At 51.5% G+C, this 22,161-nt stretch overlaps 1 protein-coding gene across 6 annotated transcripts in view; it reads right to left on the reverse strand.

Annotated features, from left to right (window-relative positions):
* Rbpms (RNA binding protein, mRNA processing factor) overlaps positions 1-22,161 on the reverse strand; it is a 151,005-nt gene that overhangs the window by 2,029 nt on the left and 126,815 nt on the right. The window contains exons 6-8 of one of the 6 annotated variants that reach the window (XR_007974249.1): positions 21,668-21,801; positions 11,772-11,906; positions 9,999-10,067 (exon numbers count right to left, since the gene is read on the reverse strand). Coding sequence is in view for 4 of the 6 variants with exons in the window: in XM_052162849.1 (XP_052018809.1) it covers positions 18,792-18,923; positions 21,668-21,801 (266 nt within the window). In the remaining 2 variants the exon portion in view is untranslated. Of the gene's footprint in view, positions 1-4,406; positions 4,509-9,998; positions 10,068-11,771; positions 11,907-18,698; positions 18,924-21,667; positions 21,802-22,161 lie in introns of those variants that run through there. The other 5 variants (XM_052162851.1, XR_007974250.1, XM_052162850.1 and 2 more) reach the window with 5 other exon arrangements.

Genomic DNA, 22,161 nt, shown 5'->3' on the forward strand with positions numbered 1-22,161 from the left:
CTTGGTCCTGGACTCTGCTAGCCACGCTCTGTAGTGCTGTCTGGGATGCTCCGTGAGCCCATACTCTCCAACTCCCATCTTACTGGCAGACTCAAAACACAGAAAAGAGATGCGTATCATTCTGTACAGAGAAATGGTTATGTTGTAACATTAATGCCTACAAATTTTAAGGGACAAATGTGATTACCGTGTACCTGTGGTGTTTGGAAAGACCGGGAGAGGGTAAGCTGTCATCACAGATCTTTCTGGAACAGAACTGCCATGCATCGGTGTACTGTGCTATTACTCTCTGCCTTTGTCTCTCCCACAGCAACAGCTACTTCCTGTAGAGAGCTGTAGGAGTGCTTTAGCCTTGCACACACAGAGACCACTTCCTTTCCCCTTCCTCTGGTAGCAGCATTCTGAGGTGGAAGCATTTAGCTAGCAGGGATAAACAACTAAAACCCCTCCAGGGAACTCTCACCTTTTTATTTTTGTTTTTTTGGATTTGGTTTTTTCGAGACAGGGTTTCTCTGTATAGTCCTGGCTGTCCTGGAACTCACTCTTTAGACCAGGCTGGCCTCGAACTCAGACATCCGCCTGCCTCTGCCTCCCAGAGTGCTGGGATTACAGGTGTGCACCACCACAGCCCTGCTGAACTCTCACTTTCTTCCTCTGCTGCTTGGTGTTCTCCCATTTAGTGCCAGCAGGGGCCACCTACCCACCCTGTGATGCTCAAGTGAGGAGACCCCATCTCTAGGTGGAGGATGCCTTTAATCTCATAGGCATGGAGTTCCTAGCTACATTTTTAGACTCAGACTTGGGTGAAGGTGGCATCACCTTCTCAGTGAAAGCAACAGTACTTCCCGTGTGAGCCTTGGCGGCCTAGCTGCACTGACTTCCTCACTTCGCTGACCCGCTGAAGCAGTGCGTCTCTCAACACCCCCACCCTGCTCTGTTCACACAAATGACACAGCTCTACCTCCTCCTAACCCTGAGCATAATCCAGCAAACCCAAGCTGTGTGCTGCACGGGTTCCAGGAACAGAACAGGTCAGTGCAATTCTGGCTTAGAGGGCCATCTTAGGAACACAGCAAGAGACAGTGACTGTATCTTTGTGTGACGCTGCTTTCAAAAACCCCAAGAAAGAAAGGACAGGATGAGCAGGCTACAGGGAACAGGCCTGCTGCTAATGAGCTGTGCCCGGCAGGGTGGGGGCGGGGGTTAGATTGAGCCATTGTAGACACTAGTCTACAGCACCCTTTGTGCACTGGGCCACAGTCAAGTCTCAACATCACTGTCGCTGCACCAAGGCCTGGGCAGCTCCATTCCTTACACAGATGCCAACATAGCTCTCCGAAACCTCTAACTTCCAGTCTTCAGCCATTTTGCCTTGAGTAGCAAAGTGAAAACGATGCCTCCACGGCCCAGTTCTCCTGTACCTCGTAACAGGATCTTCTGAAGTTGGGAAAGAAGAAATGCAGAAACTATAGTTGACTGAGCTTTCCAGAACCTACCATGGAGATGTGATTCTCACATGGGAAAAGAATGTATCCACACTGCCATCTATGTCTCAGACTGAACACAAGGTCAAAATGGAGCTATTTCAGTCCCTGTAAACAAGAGCTTTAGCTAGGAATGGAGTTCAAACCTTGGAATGTGTTAACAAGGACATTTAAACAGACTCCAAAGACATCCGGGAACACACAGCACCACAGAGAGGGACAGCAGGCTGGGGTGAGTAGGGGCAGATTCTTTTCATGCAGCCTTTTGGGAAAGGGGGCCCAGAGCATGTAAATGATCTCTCAAAGCCCAGGGTAAAAAGCAGCTGTCAACATGGCTCTGCAGATGCCTGACAGACACCTGCACTTGAACCAGCTCCCGAACCGAAGGCTGTACTTCCGCTTCTACGCACACCCCACATCTATCTAGTTTTTTTGAGACAGGGTTTCTCTGTGTAGCCCTGGCTGGCCTCAAACTCAGTAATCCACCAGCCTCTGCCTTCTAAGTGCTGGGGATTAAAGGTGTGCACCACCACTGCCCAGCTGTTTTCTGATATTTTAAAGCAGTGATCCTCAACCTGGGGGTAGGTCAAATGACGCTTTCACAGGGGGTCACTAAGACCATGGAAAAACACAGAGATTTATAACAGTAGCAAATTTACAGTTATGAAGTAGGAATGACATTAATTTTGTGCCTGGATGTCACCACAGCATGAACATGCATAATAAAGGCAGTGTTTGGAAGGTTGAGAACCACCATCTTATAAAGTGTATTCAATCCTAAAACATCTGCTCTCACCTGGGTTTGATGTGTAAGCTCACCAGGGCACTTTGCTGACTCAGGTGGGGTACTTAAAGGAGAACGACTTCCACACGCTTGGCCCGGCGGCTAGTGCTTTCCCTCACAGCTTAACTTGAACCCCACATTCACTTTTGCCAGGTCAGGTAAGAAACACTCCCCCTGCTGCCCCGACTCCCTTGTTGGGACATTTGGCAAATTAGTTTTAGAACCTGTCTACTTAATTTAATCAAGTACAAATATTTATGGTACGTGACTGTTTGAAACATTTCAAAAGTTTATAGTCTTCTGAACCGTCCCTGGCTATGTTTATTCATGGCTTTATCCCTAAGGGCAGATGGACCACCTCCATCCTCAGCCCAGATGTGTACCTCTGTCTGACAAGGATGGCTCACGTGAGCATCGCCCTAGATCCGAGCCAACAACAGCCTTTCCATTCCTGCCGTCTGTAAGCCATGGTGGTCTTGCTATCTCCTACCACCCCGCTTCAGTGCCACCCACCTGGCCATCTTTCTGAGCATTCCAGGAGCACGTGACCCTCTAGTCCTCAGCCCTTTATTAGGTCCTTCTGGTATCAGGTATAATGTTCCCACCTACTTCTGACCATTGGGCTGGTGGGGTGTGAACAGCTAATATTTTGGATGTTTTACTGCATTTATGTCTAGCACTGAGGAACTCTGGGAGAGCATTGGCCTAGCATGCACAAAGACCTGGCTTCTACCCCCAGTGGGGAAAACCCACTCCCATATAAACTGCACGAGTGGCTATAAAATGATCTTTAAATTATTTCAGAGAAAGGAAAGCCCTTCAAAACCACAAACAACCCATGAAGATGATGCAAATCTACTCCTGCTGAGAGCCACGATGGAAAGAAACAGGTTACAAGGGCACACAGGAAATGGGAAATCCTCAATGCCCTACATGATGCTTACGGTGCTTTTGACAGCCTATGCTACTGTGGGAAACATCAGTGATAAAAGTACAATGTCGAGGTGCGCACTTCTAAAAGTGCTAAGAGTTGCTACGCTCAGCATAAAGTCACTCAAGCCCCCCAGATGTGGTAATGACCTCCTTGGACAGCTGCCTGATCCTCTGCCCTCAGCAGCAATCTCTCATCCTCCCTTTGACTTTTTATAGGCACCTCAGAAGGAATGAAATTCACCTCCTTATTTGGGCTGAGGCATGAAGTGTCCCTGGCATTCTGCTACCCACAGCCAATTTCTGCAAAGTCACTGGAAGCGGCCATGAGGTAGCAGTGGGCAGACCGGCTGTTAACGTCCACTGTATTCATTTAATGCCTTCTGCTGAGGGCCAGGCTGGGTGGACACACCTGTATGCTCAGCAGGGAGGGAGGGAGGGAGCTCCTAAATTCCTCACTGGCCTGAGGCATACGGTGAGAGTCAGCCTTCCTAACCACACTAAACCAAAGCTGAGGCCCTGACAGCTACTACCTCCTGAAAGACAGGCCATCAAAGCTTACCAGCCAGAAAAACACCGCCCGAGGAGCCCCCGGAGAACCCCACAGAATTAGTTTTGTCACACTCTTGTCCTGATTTCAGAAGACCCTCATAAAAATGTCCTCTGGTAGAGAAATGGCTCCATTATACTTCATGTAATTGGACAGATAAGAAGGGAACATATATGTTTTGTCTCAGACTTCCAACAAACTGCTAATTCCAAACAGGCTTGGGAAATGAAAGCGAGGAAAATACTTTCATGTATGAAATTCCCATAGGCCATGGTGCTACTGGGGTAACTAACCAAATATGAATGGAACCAGCCTTACTTGAGAGGCCATGGTATGACTTATTGCCAGGCATGGTGACATAGAACTTTCCCAGCGCTAGAGAGACTAACAGCAGGACCATCAAGATTAAGGCTAGTGTGGGCTACATAGATACTATTTCAAAACAAAAAGCACCCACCAATAAGCCCAAGGAAAAAAAACTACCCCTTACTGACATCCTGGCCTTAAGTGGTTTGTGGCTGGGAGTCACTGGAAGGGCCTGCCGGACAACTGGACAGGGTAATATGCATGTCCCATGGGCCCATGCAGAGGCTGTGGTTCCAGAAGATACTGGTGCCCATCCTGCCCACACTGGTTGCCACCTGACTTTGGCACTCACCAGCAAGCTCCAGTTTTGCAGAACAGCTGGATGACAGTCGCCACCAGTGAAGACCGCATTAATACCCACAAGACATTGCAGCCGCCATCACACACCCGAGACCTGGGTGGACAGAGAGATCTGTTAACTGCACATGGCAACCTTTTCCATGGGTCTCATGCGGACCAGTCTGCTCCGCCAGGGCAAGGAGCTGAGCACAAGGGCCCTGCAGACGGCACAGAATGCTTGCAGACAGGACAGTGATCTTGGGACTGAGGAGAATATGAGGAGGCCACTGGACAGAGGCGTGGGCACAGAGAAGTTGCTGGGGTAAGAGCCCTAGCACCGGAGGCTGTCTGTCTGCCTAGCTTGTGGGGACTCTGCACCTACAGTTATGGTATGGGATTCCGCGGATGTTGCTGGACCCCTGTGCCATCCCAAAGCCTGCCAGCCAAATCATGAGACCTGAAGTCCCACACAGACTCAAGGCAGTCACCAGTTCCAGGGGCTGCCTCTAACTGTAATAGCTTCGGACAGCCTGAGAACCCTGCCACTAAGGTCTGCTCTGAGCAGGAAACATATCTGTGACTGTCCAGGCATGCCCAAGATGCTACATACGCATGGCAGCTTGGCTGGCCCAGCTGGGTTCTCCAAAATTCCTCATGCCAAGAAAGGAGCCCAGGCTACCTGTCTAATCAGAATAAACGAGAAAGATTTCACAGAACGTTTCACAGAAACATCCGAGAAATAGGTAGGATTCTGTTTTCCTAGTAGACACTGGGTTATTTGAGGAGAGAAAATATACCTAAGCTCCCCCTCTCCTCTGCCACACTCTCATAGTGGCCAAGGGTGTCCCCCAAGGCCGTGCTGGCAGCAGCAGGCCCTGGGTGCCTCCTGAGGTTGCCAAGCTGCACTGAATTTTGTGCATGCCAACTGCTGCTGAAGTCACTGGCGGCTGGCTCTCATGACTTTCGGATTATGCTAATCAGGAGATTATGCTAACCTTCACCAGCACATGGGGCTTAACCCACAAGCTGTGCACACCAGGCCTCACACGTGGTAGTGGGCAAGAGCCAGTCATACAGAGAAGTGATGACCACCAGGCAAGCAGCGCCACAGAATGTGTGCACCTTCCACTCCTTGCTGAGCACAGCAGCCCTCGGCACACCTCCCTCCAAAGTTCAGAAGATGCCCGGGGGCTGGGACATCAGGTGTCCTGCTCCCAGCATACAGTCTCACACACATGGCCATCCTCCTTGAACTTAGAACAGGTCACGGGGCAGGCTGCAGGTTTTGTGCACACGGCTATGGGTGAGCCTGGGGGTCACGGCAGAGCGCAGATGTGCTGGGCGGGTTTCGGCTTACTGGGTTTAGAGAATCTGGGCTGGGCTGGGAGGAGCATGTAGCATATCTGACAGGGCCGAGGACTGCAGCCCTGTAACATACATGTAACCACGACTGACCTAGGCTCAGAGCAGTAAGTGCCAGACCCCTGCCTCCCTGTTGAGAGGACAGACCAGAGTCTCCCAGCAGGGCTCTCCAGCCTGTCAGCTGCTTCTTCATGGACTTCTAGGCCATTGGCCACTGCATAAGCCTAGCTACTTTTTTTTTGGGGGGGGGGGGGTTCAAGACAGGGTTTCTCTGTTTATCTCTGGCTGTCCTAGAACTCACTTTATAAACCAGGCTGGCCTCAAACTCAGAGATCTGTCTGCCTCTGCCCCTTGAGTGCTGGGATTAAAGGCGTGCGCCACCACTGCCTGGCCCCATCTCCTTTTATTTAGCCATGGGAGAGGCAAAAGGATTGGAGTAGTCACATTTCTGTTACAGAGGGGTCTGCTGGGAAAGATCTGGATGGCTAGGCAGACCCGCTTCCTCCATGGAACATAAGATGTCACCCTGCAATAGACTCCACGTTCCCCACGTCACTCACCCCTATCTGACCTATTATGTCCATTTACTACTCCAACCCCTCTCTCCTCAGCACACTGCAGTTGTTCACTGGATAGTCACTGCTATGAGTTCAGGTGTGATCCTGGTAAGCAGAAATACGAAGGGCAGGGCAGTCACAAGAACTGCTGCTCGGTACCTAGCCACATGGAATACACACATCTCTCCTGGGGGAGAGAGCAGGGGAGGCTGCTACACAGCAGCCTGTATGGAGACCCAGCCTCAAAGACAAGGACAGACCAGGCTATTCCTCCTAAACAAGATGTAGGCACAGACTGCTACCCATTCCAGCTGTTTTATCTCCCAGTGTTCCCTCTACGCTGGTGAGGCTGTAACAGCACGTGCTTACAATTTCTGCGCCATGGTCCTGGTTGAAGGCCAAGCAAATCTCACACGTTCCTAAGATTATTAGCTCATCCCACACCAATTCGCAAGTTCTCAAAGAATTGTTTAACTATATTTGGATATCCAACAAGGAAAGCCATCATTGTTACTTGCAAGGAATGACAGAAAACGTGTTCATGCTCTCTTGTTCTTGATGGAGCTGGGAAATTGGTAATTTTCAAAACATTATTATAGCTTTGAAGCATTATCAGAGTTGGACCATCACCCAAATCCTAGTGATGGGGCGATTCCACATGTAGACAGACTAAACATCACTCAACCACCGACTACCCGCCCGCCAAGCAGGAAGCGTCAGCACCCTCGGCCCTCTGGCTGCACTTCAAGGTTCTTCCGCACACGGCCAATGAGAGCAAAGCCACAGACCCTTTGCTGCAGGCTGAGCCCAGGGCACCCTCAGCAGGTCCTGTGTCCACGGGGCTCCCCACGAGAATGCAGGACACAGCAGGTACAGGCCACACACATTCCCACAAACAGTAAAGAGATAGTTTAGTGCAAATTTCTAGTTTAGTCATTTATTTCAGTTTAGCACTAAGGAGTCAAAAGTGGATAAATGAGATCCCACAAGCCGCCAGGTATGCATGGCACACGCCTACAATTCCAACACTTGAGAGCCAAAGGCAAGAAGATCTCAAGTCAAAGACCACCAGCCTGCTACAGGACACGTCTCAAAGCCAAACACAGACACCGGAGAGCCTCTTCTGCAGCAAGCCAAGGGCTGCCCAGGATTTGAAGGACGGCATTCCACACTCTTTACCCTTAGACGTGATCGTACGATGTCTGGTACTGCCCACCTGGCCAGCACTGGCCTTTCTGAGCCGTGGTTTGGCCTAATGTTTCTATTAGCTCATCAACACCACTGCTTCCAAATCTGTGTTATAACTCCCCAAGATTACACAGCTTGGGTTATTAGCTGACTTGGGAAGGACCTTAGCCAAGACGCTGGAAGGAGCTGGAACGATGGCTGTCCATGCTTAGCTCCACGCAACAGTACCGGGCATGGCTCAAGTTCCTTCCAGACTACTGTCACAAGACACATGCCCCAGGACCTCACGTGCCAGCCAAGCTCTGGCCTATAGCCCACGTTCAGCTCAGAAGAGATGATTCGTTTTCAATAGACACCACATTGTTGGCTTTGGATCTCGCTGGGGCTTTTAGAATCTGTGATGGTGGCACCCTGCTTTCATAGTGGCTGCCACTACTGGGCCTCTGACTGACAATGACTTTAATGGGTTTGTGAGAAATGACGATCCAGGAGAAAGCATGACCATGTTGGTACAAACTATAGAGTTTCTTAAACTGGAACGCATACACTCCAAGGCACAGTCTTCCTTTAAGCCTATATATAAACAGTGAGCATAATGAAACAAAGAGAAGCCCTACCTTAGGCTCTGTGCCAGCATCCCTGGCCAACTTGTCCACCAACTGAAAGCACCTACCACTGTGGGCAGAAGCCAGGCAGCTCTCGGGCCACACTGAGTGCACGATATGCACTGCGGCTGGGTGTCAGCTCCCTGCCACAGGCCAGGAGCACACTGGGAAGCACTGACCTCCCTCCTCCCTGAGGACTCAGTGCAGTCAACACCGAGCATTGATGCCGGAAGTTGAGCCATTACCACCTCAGCCTTCAGGCCAAAGGGACCAGTGGGAAGTAAGGGCTCTCCTTTCTCCTCAGGAAGACAAGGCTAGCCCATCTCCACCATTCCTATTTCCTTTTTCCATGAGTGCACAAACATGGCAAGTAGAACCTAAGTCACCCTAGGGCTTGTTCCTAACACATGGGTGCCTCTTAAGTCCTTGTCAGAGACCTATCAAAGGACTGAGACTCTGGCTCTGTGGTGGGGGAAGGGAGCCGCAGTTATATGTGGCCTACTCTTGGAATAGAGGGGCTCTAAGAGTCTGACTGGCAGCATCAGCACACGGCCAGCTCCCTGCCCAGAGGGTATTCGCTCCTGACAGGACCCAAGCCTGCGCGCCTCTCTTCCTGTTTCCTAAAGAGCTGAGTAATCTAAGCAAGAAGCAGCCTGGGGCTGTAACATTTCATTTTAGTCAGAATTCCCATCAAATTACATACAGTTAAGAATTATAGTGCCTTCTGCTTAATCAGAAATTCAGTCAAGGTGCTTTGCTGAGCTACAGAGGCAGTTGGGTTTTTGTGAACACTCTGAATTTACAAGAAACAATCCATCTGATTGTTGTCTGAATTGAAGTTAGGCCTAACCTGGCACAAGGATGCCAACTTAGGACATTGTTTGTAACCACACTAAGGACAGGCCTCATGACCAGCACTTGGCTGACATAAAACAAACTCAATGGTATTTCTGTTGACTTTTGTCTCCTACGGCTTTGTCTGGGCGCTTTTGTCCTAATAGTCCTTTGTTTATCTATTAATTATAGTTTCTGTTCTTTTTACAGAATTTGTTTTGTGTATGTGTCTGTTTCTTGTGGTCTTTTCTTTTTTAATTCTAGTTTGGTTTCTGTTTGTTTTCAATCGGGAGGATGGGGAGGTAGAAGGAGTTGGGGAGGGGAAACTCCTCAGAAATATATTTGGAAAAGTTCAAGTTCAATAAATGGAAATGGAAAAACCAATGTTTTGAAGTGAGGTCCGGAGAGACGGCTCAGTGCACCATGAGGGGACTTACTGCTCTTGCACAGGACTTGAGTGTGGCTCCCAGAACCCACATGATGGCCCACGGCCACCGACAGCTCCAGGGCCGCGCCACGGGATCCAGCACCCTCTTCTGGGCTTTTACTGAGTGCATGTAGTGCACAAGCATACATGTAGGGAAAACCGAAACGAAACAAAAACCTCAGACATGCAAGGAACAAATCTAAAAAAAGTGAAGTTATTTTTGTGGGTTTTACAGTCTTAAAAGGCAGGCCTTGGCACCACCTTGGCCTTCGTACGAAAACGTGTGTAGTTGAGTGTGTGGCGAGCCATGACGTGTGGTGATACTGGGATGGGTTTTTGTTAACGCTAAGAGCAAGTGAAACACAACTGAGTTATCGAACTCCCTGACGCCTGGTCCACACGCCCCTGACTCACGGGATGGGAGAGATGTGAGAGAGACTCAAGCCACCCTGGGCCTGCTCCTCAGGGCCTCACCACAGGTGGGTGCTCAGGAGACATGCCCCGCCCCGCCCCGCCCCTCGCGGATGGAGGAAGCTGCGATTACAGATGTCAGCCAAGAATGGGCTAGGCGTGCTGACCACCCGACCACCCGCCCGCCCGCCTGCCCGCCCGCCCGAACCTGAAGTACTCACACAGCCTCAGCAGAACTGCCGAGACTTCCAGCCCTGGGAAGTAGCCTCGGACGGAGGGATCCAGCGCATCTGAAAAGACAGGAGAGCCTGTGAGGCAGGGGTCACCTCAGTCTGGGTCTTCAGACCCCCTCGCTGCTCTAAGATGGGTCAAGTCACACTGGCCCAGGTGACATTCCTGCCCAGCGGTGGAGAGGTCCCACAGTAGCATGGTGCCCTACGAACGCCAGCCGAACTCACAGGGCAGCCGGCTTCAGCCAGAACTGAGGCTCTGCCGCCATCCTGCGTTATCAAAACTCCTCTCCATACTTCCCAAGCTGGGGAAGACTCAGTTCAACAAAATATGAACAAAGGGAGGGGCCGTTCATGACCCTCCTGAGCCTGGCCTGGATGGAACCGGACTTTCTCAGAGAGCCTGTTCTCTCGGGAAAAGGCTCAGCTTCCTGGCATGCTGTGTTCACCAGGCCCCAAGAGGCCCCCGTAGCCTGTGACAGCTAGACAAAGGTCAAAGGTAGTGTTGCCTCCTCTGACCAGCCTAACACGGCCAGGCTGAGGGACGCTCTCTCCACCGGGAAGGATGCTCTGGGTCTCAAGCTACACAAAATGTGAACAGGAGAAGGGCATGGACATTTCATTCTTAAACACCCATCCACTGATGGCTAGTTTTGTCTGTAACCTGTTGGGCAGAAGGAGGCATGTTTACCAATGTCCCACCCATCATTCTTTGTTCTTTTTTTTTCTGGAGACAAAGTCTCCCTTAGCCCAGGCTAGCCTCTATCTCACTATGTTCCTCACCCCTTGTCAGGTAAGTGGGACGGCCTCCCACTGAGTACAATGCGCACCACAGAAAGTGCTCCTGGGGACAAGGAAGACATAAATGACAGCCAAGAGGGGACCTGGGAAGTAGCAGAGGGACCTCAACAGGAGGCAGGAGGTCGACTCGGGCTCCTGAACATGGCGATGAACCAGGAGTCACTCTGGCTGTGCTGGAGGCACAGCAGAGCCTTGGCGACCTGCGGACAACCCGATGAAGACTCGGGCCTGTGGGGCTGGCGGAAACCTGCCCCCGCTTTCTCTCACAAGGGTGGGAAACAAGCTGTCCCAGAGTCAGCTCAGAACCAGGCACCACTAGATCATGGCAACTACCTGGCTCTAAAGGCTGAGAGGCCAAGGAACTGGGTCTTAGGGACAAACTAATTCTTGCGTTGGTCCCCAAGCACTCCTTGTGGTGTCCTTCCGACTCAAGGACCCCATGATAGTAGCCATGTCCCCTAGCTGCCAGTGAAGACCAGGAGGGGCCACACTGGGGAACTCCACTCCAACTGTGCTAGAGTCTTGGTCTGAATCGGCACATATGTGGAACCAAACCAAACCAAACCAAACCCAACCCTACCAAACCCTAAGGATGAGGTGTCAGCTTATATGCTACGCTTCCTCAGGGGCTGTTGTCGAATGTGGATGTTCTTCCCAGAGGCTCAAAAACTCTGAGGGTAAAGTCATATTGCTGGGAGCCATTGGAGTCCCCCAAAATTCTGGAAACCAGGCGGCCATCTTTCCCCCCACTCATGACAGGAAGGGGTGAGAGAGATCAGAAACATCCTTAGAGACAGACTAAACACTCACACTGAGTGTCTGCAGAGCAAAAGGACCCACAGACAGACAGAAAGACAGAAGACAGACAGACAGACGGGGGACAATGTGGAACTAGGCGGGTTCGGAAGGCTGGAGACTGGGAGCAGGACGGAAGGGCTGCAGACAGAAGGACCAGGTACCTACCGTGGCTCATGGCTCCTCATCTCAGTCCATGTGCTCACTAAGCGGAGGGCAGAGGCGGAGCTGCCTTCCCGAGACAGCACAGCGGGGACTGGGCAGCCCCGGGGCCAGAGCCCTCAGGCCGGGGATGCTGGGAACCTAAACCCAAAGTGGTCCGTGTATGTGCACCGGGTCAGTGTGGAGCAGTGGTGGCGGTTGTGCGGCCTGGGTGTGGGGTGGGGACGTAAGGCCCTGAGGCCAACGTGGTATAGTGTTCACCAACGGGGTCACAGGGAGGGGCTGGCAGGGAGCACAGCGAGCCGCAGGGTAGATGGCATGGGTCTGGGACCGGTGAAAGTGACTGAGAAAGAGAGACCTCCTTGCTGTCTACCATCCTAGCCTTCCTGGCTGCCTCTTGTCTCACTTACACGCTCACACACACACGCACACGCACACGTACACACACATCCTCAATCACATAGTGGCTGATGGACTCCCAAATCTGCCTTTCCAAGGGACTGTGGCTCTTGCCGCATTTCACACACCAGAGGCACCCACCCTCCAGCAGGGGGCAGCGAATGCCAGGTCAAACCCGGCAGCTTCCGGTTCTCGCACCCACAGATGGGCAGAGTCCAAGGGGCATAATCGGGAGTGTGGGCAGCCAGCCCAGGAAAGCAAGCTGTTTGGTGCTAGGCACGGCTGTTTGGAGGGTGGCAAGGAGAACCTTCTTTACTCCACTTCGGGCGGCTTGCTCTGCTGTAGCTGCTGGCCCCAGGTCACTCCTGTCCGTGTTCCGGAGGCTGCTAGACTCCTCCTCATCACTGACTGCAGGAGCCACAGGCTTGCCCAGGCTTGCCCAAACTCAGCTCTTCAGAACAAATAGGAATGTGCACAAAAGCCGTGGAAGAAGAGGTGGCTTACTCAGTCATCCTGGCAATTCCTACACTATCAACAGAAGCATGTGCAGGAACACACACACACACACCCTTACACACCTATATCCAATTGCAGGGGTTTGAGGTCCCAGTGAGAACTTGTAAGAAAATATTTAACTCACGCAAACCCTGACTTTGTGTGTGCCAGCCTGAGAAACCTAGAGACCCGAAACCCTGGGTAATAGAGATTCAGCTCACTGCCTAGGGCCGCCCTGTGCGGACTCCCCCATCACACTCCAACACTTCTCACAGAAGGGCAACTTCCTCAGGCCCCGATCCCCCAGGTGGTGACAGACTAGATAGGAGGAGGAGATACCTGGGCAGTAAATAACCGGGAGGAAAAAAGAAATCACGCTAGAGATAGTAAACACTCCAGATTTGGAATTGAACACCTAAGCGGAAATGAGGAGGCCGACCAAGGACACAAAGGCCTGTCTCGAGGGTGGAACGCCCACTCAATGGCACCTCCTGCTCACTGAGCAACAGGGCGGGGCTGCCGGTCGCTGGCTTTGACTGTCCCCTCTCTAGTGACCAGGAGCACAGTCCTCTTTAGATTCCAACAGTGATGAGGAAGGCTACGGGGCATGGCGATCAGTAGTTAGCTGACATCCTTTGGTGGCTTTTTCCTCGGCTGTCCCTGGGTTTACCTTGGCCTTTCAGAAATGCAGTCATTCTAGGGCTAGGTCCAAATCATTTAAAACAAACAGACCCTGTTTATTTGGAATTCATTTCTACGTATGTGTGTGAAGGAGGAGAACAGCCTGGCAGGGCTGGCTGGTGGACCCCACCACCATGCCCGGCGGCCAGCACGACCGCCTGCTGACCCATCCCACTTGCATGTCAAAGCGCCCTCTGGGCTGCTGGCACGCATCCAGATATATGGTACCGCTCGCTCTTAGATCTTCAAAAGCGTGACTGGGAAAAGACCCGTCTTGAAAGGCTCTCCCAGCCCAGAAAGTTTGAGAGCAACACACCGTGTCTTGGGGTTGACTGACACAAAGCAGCGAAAGGCTTTTGCTGTGAGGCAGAGGGACTGGTCCCACTGACTCCCTGGGCATCCCAAGGCCATCTGACTGCAAAATCTTTTGATTCCTGTCACCTATGAATACCCATGGAGCTGAGAAAAGCCAGTAGGGCCCTGTCAGTGGGGATGAGGTTGAGGTGGGTCTAGGGTGGCATCCAAACTTCCTGGTCTAGTGGCCATGGGACAGACCCCTGTGAATCGGGGTCCACAGCATAAGTCCATCATCTTACTCCTCCCAGCAGCGGGGGAAGGACCAAGTGAGAACTTCTTGGCTATAGCCAAGAGCTGGCTTATAAGTTTAATCATAGCACTTGACAGGTTTCTTGAACGCAGGGCCAACACTATGTCAAAATACCAAAAATGTCCCAGCTGGAGAAGCCTGGTTCTTCAAAGATAACCTCGCCAGGTTAACAGTGTATCAGTCACTGGCGTGTGACCCTCACAATCAAGGCCCGAGGATCCTGAGTCCCCTCCTTAAAGACCAACCACGCGCTGGGGACCAAGAGCAAGCCCTTGGGATTCTCTCTCTCCTGAGTCTCCAGGTCTTCCTGGCTGTTCTGAACATGAGTTCGGTTCCTGTTTCCAGACAGGCTTGTGTGAAATATGCGCAACGGATCCAACTTCACGGAGACGTCACTCTGGTTGAGGGCACCCGAGCGGCTAACACCCTGCGTCAGACTCGGTCCGCAGTGGGAGCTTACCATCCGGATTTAATCTTGTCAGCTTGTTAATTTTTAACTATGTTTGCGAGCGAGGGCCATTAGAGGTCCCTGGGCGCTGAGCTCGGTGAAGCGGACAGAGCTCGTGCACAATGTATGAACCCTAAAGCTGGGGTGCCCCACTTTCCCATCCTGTCACTGGGTCCCGGCCTTCCACCCGGGCAGGGCAAACCCTGAATAAAACATGAGGCCATTTGGAGTCAATTTTTCTTTAGCTCCTGTCAAAACATGTTTTCCTCAAAGAGAAAACTTCACTTTCTCCTTTTATGAGGCTGGTGTGGGGGTAATTACAAAGTTTCCTTGCCAAAACTCCAAAGTCACTTACTGATTGCACCTGACCCGGGAGCCTTGCGGCCAGGGAAGGTGAACTGGAAACTCACAGTGCACCCTGAAAGGCACACACTGAACCCCGAAAGGCACACACTGAACCCCAAAAGCCACATACTGAATGGTACTAGGAGCCCACGCCTAGGGGAGCAGTCCATGGCGGAACCCCAAAAGTCACATGCTGAGCACCCGGGAGCCCGTGCCTAAAGAAGCAACTAGAACTTATAATGGCCCCCGTGCTGCCTCTGTCCACACCACAAGCTCCAGGCCAGTCACGCCTGCTCTGTTTCACCCTCTCCGCGACCAAGGCCCAGAAGCTCTGCTCATCAGGTGCCTCTCATGTTCCTGTTCTACGTATTTCTCCCGCTCACAACAGTACTTGGCAGCCTCTAGTAACACCAGGCTAGACAAAGGCAAGGTGTGGCAGGCTCTTTAGTAAGGCCTGAGTGCCACATATATTCGTATTCTTCCTCTCAGGTTACCGTTACGTGACACATGTTCATTCTTCTGTTTATGTAGAAAGAAATGGAGGGTCAGGAATATGAAAAGAAACGCGCCTACGGATGGTATGGAGTTTAACAGAGCAGGTAGCAACTGACATTAGAAAAGGAGTCCTGTTCACGGGGCTAGCTAAACGGGGCAGCAAACAGAGCGCTTGCTGTAAAAGTCAGAAAGTCCAAGTTCAAACTGTGGAACTCACACAAAGGTGGAGAGAAAGAATTGACGCCACAAAGCTGCCCTCTGCCCTCTGGGCGTGCAGCACAGTGGAGGTGCCTAGACACACAACCACAGACACACAAAAATAAGAAGGAGTAATTTTTTTTTTTAAATTCCTGTTTGTGAGCTCACTTCGGGTGGTGACCCGCCTGCAATCCCCACATTCAGGAGGCCTCCACGACAGGAGGATCATAAATTTGAGGATGGCCTGGACCACAGAGTGAGACCCCGACTCAAAAAACAAATGACAAAATTACTGTTGATTTTCTTTTTAGGAGACGTGTGATCATGACTAGTGACCTTCCCTACCTCTAGGACGGGAAGGCTGGGGCCACAGGTATGATCTCAGCTCAGAGACACTGAGCCGGTGACAAGGTCACACGGATAGAGGGCTTCCTTAGCAGAGTCCCTGGGCTCAGATCATAGCTCTCAAGGCTAACCTCCCAAGGTGCCAGAGGGCCGGAGGAGCAGGTGGGAGAGAGGCGGCCGGGGAGCCCTGGCTCTGTGTAGAACCACGAGCGCCATGTTGTTCATGATTTCCTAGTGGTGAGGGGCCTCCTGCCAGGACAGGCTTTCTACAGGTGGGTGTGTCCTGGTGTGGCTGTGGGGAAGAACCGGAAGAGCATAATGGCGGCAACCAGACACCTGTCCTCTGATAATGCATCTCTCCCTGCTTGTCACGCTTCCGGTCTCTGGCTTTGGTGACTCAGGGCCTTGCAGGCAGCTTGTCCTTTTTCAAGCCAAGAGAGTTTGTTTTGTTTTGTTTTGTTTTTTTCCTACCTATGTCTTGTGGGAAGCATGGGCTGAGTCCCTTTCTGTGCAAAAAGTTCAAACATTCCTTAAAAGGGCACCTTGAAGGGCTAAAAACCTTAGGGGACAGGGAGAAGAAGAGGGGAAGGTTTTCAAAACACAACTCAAGGGTGAAATGCTTGTCTAGGACGCTCTAGCCTCAGTACTGGGGGGGAAAAATCAAGCCAACGGAACAAAAGCAACATAAAAACCCAAACAGCAAGTCACTGAGATGTACCAGACATTACTAATGCTAATGCTTTATAGCTATATATGCTAAAGATGCTTGGCTCGTGTTCCTGATGCTCTGAGAGGTTTAAAGTTGAGGTCATGTGGCTGTCACCTGCAGGCCTGGTCTGGCCAGGCAGCGCTGGACCCTGCACTACTGCTGCCTAAAGGAGGGTCTCAGGAAGAACCACCTGAGTAGTACCTCGACTCCTATAACCCCAGCCAGAAAAGCCTGCCGTTCACCAAGGCCTGGGCGTCCCTCAGCCCTAGCTAGGGCAGTCCCAGGGGACAGCAAGTGCTCAAGGACAAGCCAGGGCTCTGAGAGGATCTGAGGTTCACAGCAGACCACACCCCAAATTTCCACGCCCCTCCCTGACTTCTTAGAAAGGATATACTAAGGTATTAAACTCCTGCTAGGGTCAGAAAGGCCTAGTTTACTATCTCGATAGGACTGGGTACCAGCACAGAATTTGAGCGGAAGATGACCAACGCAGAGGATGAAACCTTGGTCAATGAGACCCAGGCCATGATGACAGCCACCAGGCACCAGATGGTCTCCCAGGATCCTTGTGTCTGTCCCTAAACCCTTGTGCTCGGAGGACACACCTTGTATGCCCAAGCTTCAAGTCTATGTTCTCTGTTCTCCACAGGGCAGTGGTTCCTGACAGCAAGATGATAATTAATTAAGATAAACAAACCTATAACCCAATTCTTGTCAGTTTTGTCATGGGGCTGGGGTATTGGCTCAGAGGGTTCTTTAATTCTGCCTTGAAAGATGGAGGCGGGCAGTCTCCAGAGCAAGTTGTCTAGAGACTCACCATGTTGGTGAGCTCTGGGCTTCAGACTCTGGTCCTCAGTGAACTGAGTCTAGACTGTGCCTAACTGCCCTCCTTAACGCCAGCATGCCACATGCATGTGCGCTCACATACATGCACACCACACACATCAAAATGGAAAGAGAAGAAACTTACTACTGGGTAAACTCCCAGCTCTGGCGACTATAGGTACAGACCTGCAGGAATCCCAGACAGCCTCTAGGTCTGTCTAAGTCCCTTACTGTGTTTGCCTGTGGAAATTTCCTGTGGACTAGCTCTCAGTTTGCTTGGAGTTAAACCTCTTAAATTTTTCCAGGGTATCTCAAGATGAAGTCTGCTCTAATTTACAAGTGTATGCCCACCAGCACGCACAGGTAAAGGAGGCCCCTAAACAGCAGACCTCAGGACCTTCTCGCGGACCCGTTCCCCTGAGAATCTTTCAGGCTCAACTCTGGGGCTGCCATTAGTGGGGCTTGGGGGCCGGGGTATGGGGGCTGCACTTCTGCCGTGAGGTGAGACCAGCAGATTCAAAAGGCAGACCATGAAGGCGGCCACAGAGGATCTATATGTTGTCTTCACCTCCTGAAAGTGGAAGATGACCCGTGTATCTGCTGCCCAATGACTTACTTACACAATGGATTTTGTAAATGTTACACATCAGTGGCCTTGAGGGTAAAGCAGGTGACCACTTAAAAATGCTAATGACAGAAATCTGTCGTTGGCTACAGAGTCACGCCTCCCTCTGTAAAAACCGCTAATGCAGTACACGCAGTTTGCTGTCCTGTGACTTTATCCAATTTGGAGAAGGTAGGAGTTGTAAAAGAGTCTTACTACAGCACAGGCTGGCCAGGCACTCTGGTTTCCTCTGCCTCTGCCTCCAAAGCACAGGGATGACAGGTGTGCGCCACCATTAGATCAAAACCACAGGCATTCAAGGTCATTGTCAGGGCTGAGAATGGCTCCCGGCTAGAACGGTCCCTGAAATGGGATCCAACTCATTGTGAGTGGCAGGTCCCGCTTCTTGGCTCCTCCCATCCGCAGGAGCAGAAGGCAGGGAGTGTGTGTCCACTAGCGAGGCACGTCGGCCTTGTTCTGATGCAAGAACTTCTGGTGGCGGAGGACTTGTTGGCACGGGAATCTTCTAGCATGAAACTCAAGGGTGGCTCTGGACATCGAGAAACAGGAAGTAGCATCGATGAGGCCTGGGCGCTGGGCACAGTCTTCTGGGGTTCTCTTTCAGAGTCTGCTCCCATGGAACATACAACTTAGCGGCTATGGGCCTGGTCCGCACAAACCTCAGAGATCAAACACCTCGGCTCCACAATTGTAGCACCGTGAAAACAAAACAAAACAAAAAAACCGAAAAAACAAAAAACGCTGTAGTCTACTTGAGACCATTTTTTGCTCTGATTAAAATTTTTATTGAAATCTCTCAAATATCATCAAGAAATAGTTTTTGCAAAGGGGGAAGGGGGGGCTTGCTAATAAATTCAACATGGGAGCTCCCTCTGCTGGTCTGTAGTAGGTTGATATGTGACAAACACATTCCCAGAGACAAATCTAATTTGCTGAAGAAGTGGACAAAAGACAGGTGTGTTGGGCTTTGCCTCTGGAGTGAAACACTAGAAGAAAAAAAAAAATCCATGTCTCAAAACAGAGCACAACAATAAAAAAAAAAAAAAGTAAAATTAGAAGACTCTCCAAAACACTAAGTTTCCAGAACAAAACACAAATCACTTAGTAAGGGGCTGCCCGCTCTACTCCCTCCAGTTAGCATCTTGGAAGCCATCTTTGCTTCCAAGTCTCTTCTTAAAGATTTTCCATCTCCTTAGAGGGAAAAGTTCCAAGTAGTCATGGGAGTGAGGCCTCTCCAAAATTCCATTAAGAGTAAGACTCTGGTGAGCCAGCACCTTGCTGTGTTAGTCAGCAAGGAGAACAGGTGACACTTGCTCTAGTCACCGTGGAAACACTGTGATTTGGGGGCAACTTTCCATCTTCTCAACCTGTTTCCTCATCCTACAATGGGCTGACCCAGCTGGCTCTATAAGTCTCTACCGGTCCACTCGGAGTCCCAACATGGACCGATACATTTGGTAAGAATGTTCTCTTAAGTGACTCCAGAGAAGTGGGATTCCAAGACAGACCTCACCACCAGCAAGCAGGTCAGAGTTCCATCCAGTTGAGGGCTGACGGCTGAGTCAAGAGGATTCTGGGATGGGTGAGTGTGGAGAGAGGGGGCCATCTAGGTGATACAAGCCAGGAAGGCACTCGGCCATGATCCACCCAATCTTGCACTGTCTCTCCATCCTTCCTCAGTGGCGCAGGTTTCCTAACTCTCCCAAGAGATCCTTGTTGGACCCCCCCCCACCCCCATATTCCCCAGTCACTCCTGATTCCATCTGTTACATCGTGGTGAGAGCCAGCGATCCCCGTTCTTTCTGGACACTGCCAGGTCCTGACTCTCCAGGGCAGTGCTGACTGAACGAATGGCTTGCTTGCCGACTCTCAAAGCCAGACTCTATAGACTAAGCGGAACCCTGTATCATTCTATGGCTGTGTCCCTAACGACCTCGACAGTTAGCTGCTCCTTTTGAGAGGGGGCACAGCCCCCACCATGAGGTATAGGGCACACACAAAGGGGCTTTTTAGTCACTCTTTGCTGTCAACGAAGATCAAAAATATAAAGAACTCAGTGATAGCGACAATTTAGCCCCCCACCTGCCTGCTACCTGTCAGCTCTGACGGTTAGTGAGACACTGAGGTAGGGATACTGGGCGGAGCATAGAAAAGCAGAAGGCACATCTGGTCCTTGACGTCAGTTGGTTTCCTGGACCACGGCCACTCCCAGCACTCACTGCCACCTTCGGCACAGTTTCCTCGTTCCTCACACTGCTTGTAGCTTCCCTAGTAGACAGTATCTTGGCCTATAGCACAGACCTGAGGGCTTTCTGCCTGCCTGCCTGCAGCTGAGAGGCCCCGCGAGACGCAGGCAAGAAAAGCACTGATATGTCAGATTAGAAACCAAGAGTACTCAGCCCTAAGAACCGGGGATGCTCACTGGGGCTGCTTACAGGAGTCTTTTTTTCTTTTTTTGGTTTTTGGGATTTTGGTTTTTTTCAAGACAGGGTTTCTCTGTGTAGCCCTGGCTGTCCTGGAACTCACTCTGTAGACCAGGCTGTCCTCGAACTCAGAAATCCACCTGCCTCTGCCTCCCAGAGTGCTGGGCTTACAGGCGTGCGCCGCCACCACCACCACCAGGCTTACAGGAGTCTTAATCAGGATTGTTCTGTGCAACATATTTCATGGAGCACTGGAAACAAATATCAGGCAAAATAAACACACACCCCACCTGAGCAGCCTGACAATGCAAGAAGATCTACTGTATTTGTTTAGTGTGCGTGTACGCACACACCTCACACACACACGTGTGGAAGGCATAGGACAATCAGAAATCAGTTCTCTCTTCCACTGTGTGGGCCCTGAAGATTGAACACGTCATCAGGCTGTGGCACGGCTGTCTGATGAGCCGTCTCGCCAGGCCACAGCCTGGCAAGTTTTAAGAGGCCAGGCCGAGGGGCATATTGGTGAGAAATAGGGAAAAGGGCTATCCTTGTTAACGACTGGCACTTTCCACAGGCCAATGAAAAGAGGGGTCCCTTCCGGGGTGTGGCGGGGGGAGCTCAGCTCTGATTATTGTCCTCCCACGAGACAGATCAGGGGAACCATGGCCTCCGGGATAAAGGAAGCGTTAGTGTGCCTCACACTGCTCTGAACTAAGCAAGAAAAGCGTGGAACACACGACTATCTTCCTACACACCGGACAAGAAACACGGTTTTTGTCTTTCCTAAAATGTTTCTGGCTGCCTTCTGGAAGCTTCCCTTTGGGCCCTCAGCTCCCTGTGGCAAGCCTCTTAGTGCATACACAACAAGCACACACCAAAACCTGGGCCGACTGCATACTTCCCTTCAATACCACACACACACACACACACACACACACACACGCACGCACGCACGCACGCACGCACGCACCCTGATGCCCCTGTGGTGCCCTTCTGCTAGCTGGGAGCCAAGGAGGGAAGGCGGCTCCATCTCCGCGTGTGACATGAGGGTGAGATCATTAGGGAAGAGAGAGGTGTCCTTTGGGGCAGACTTCAGGCAGTGGGGTGGGGTCATGGCTGTCAGATGGTCCTCGGAGGTCCCAGAGGGGTGTCAGCTTGTTGTAGAGGGGGGTCATTCACTTCCTGGAGGTGGATCTGTTAGCTGGGGAGGTGTTAGTCACATGGTGTGCTGGGGGGGGGGGGGACCAGGTCTGAAGGGGCCGGGGGTGGAGTGAGTGGAGAGGTGGCCGATGGGGATGAATTACCTGGGCATGCAGTGAAGCGGGGTAGGTGAAAGCGGCAGGAGGAGGAAGAGCAGGCGCTAACTCCGCTGGGTAGAGAGGGTACGGGGCCCACACTTCAGGGCTACTGGGGTAAAGTGCAGGTACTGTGAGCTCATCTGCAAGAGAAGAATAAGGAAGAGTTAGTGGTTACCACACGGCTGCGTTCACATCAGAAAACAAACACCCAGCGACCCTGAGCCCGGATCAAGGTCAGAGGTCAGAGGTCAAATCACTCTCCTCCTCCTGCTGCTTTGCTCCCCCAAAACTCCGAGCAAAGGACTTTAAGTACAGAACAAGTAAGTCTAGCGTCTGCTGCCTGCCCAGCGGGGTCGTGGGCCTGGGCTCCGCCCCAGATGCTGCTGGGGACCCAAGAACAGTGGGAACTTCCTGCTGAACCAGAGCACGGTCCCTTGAGGACTGGAAGGAAGAGAGAGTGTTTCTGCAGGAGACATCCCACGAGAACTTTCTGCATGCCT

Source organism: Apodemus sylvaticus, chromosome 18 (assembly GCF_947179515.1).
Source record: "Apodemus sylvaticus chromosome 18, mApoSyl1.1, whole genome shotgun sequence".
Taxonomy (NCBI): Eukaryota; Metazoa; Chordata; class Mammalia; order Rodentia; family Muridae; genus Apodemus; species Apodemus sylvaticus.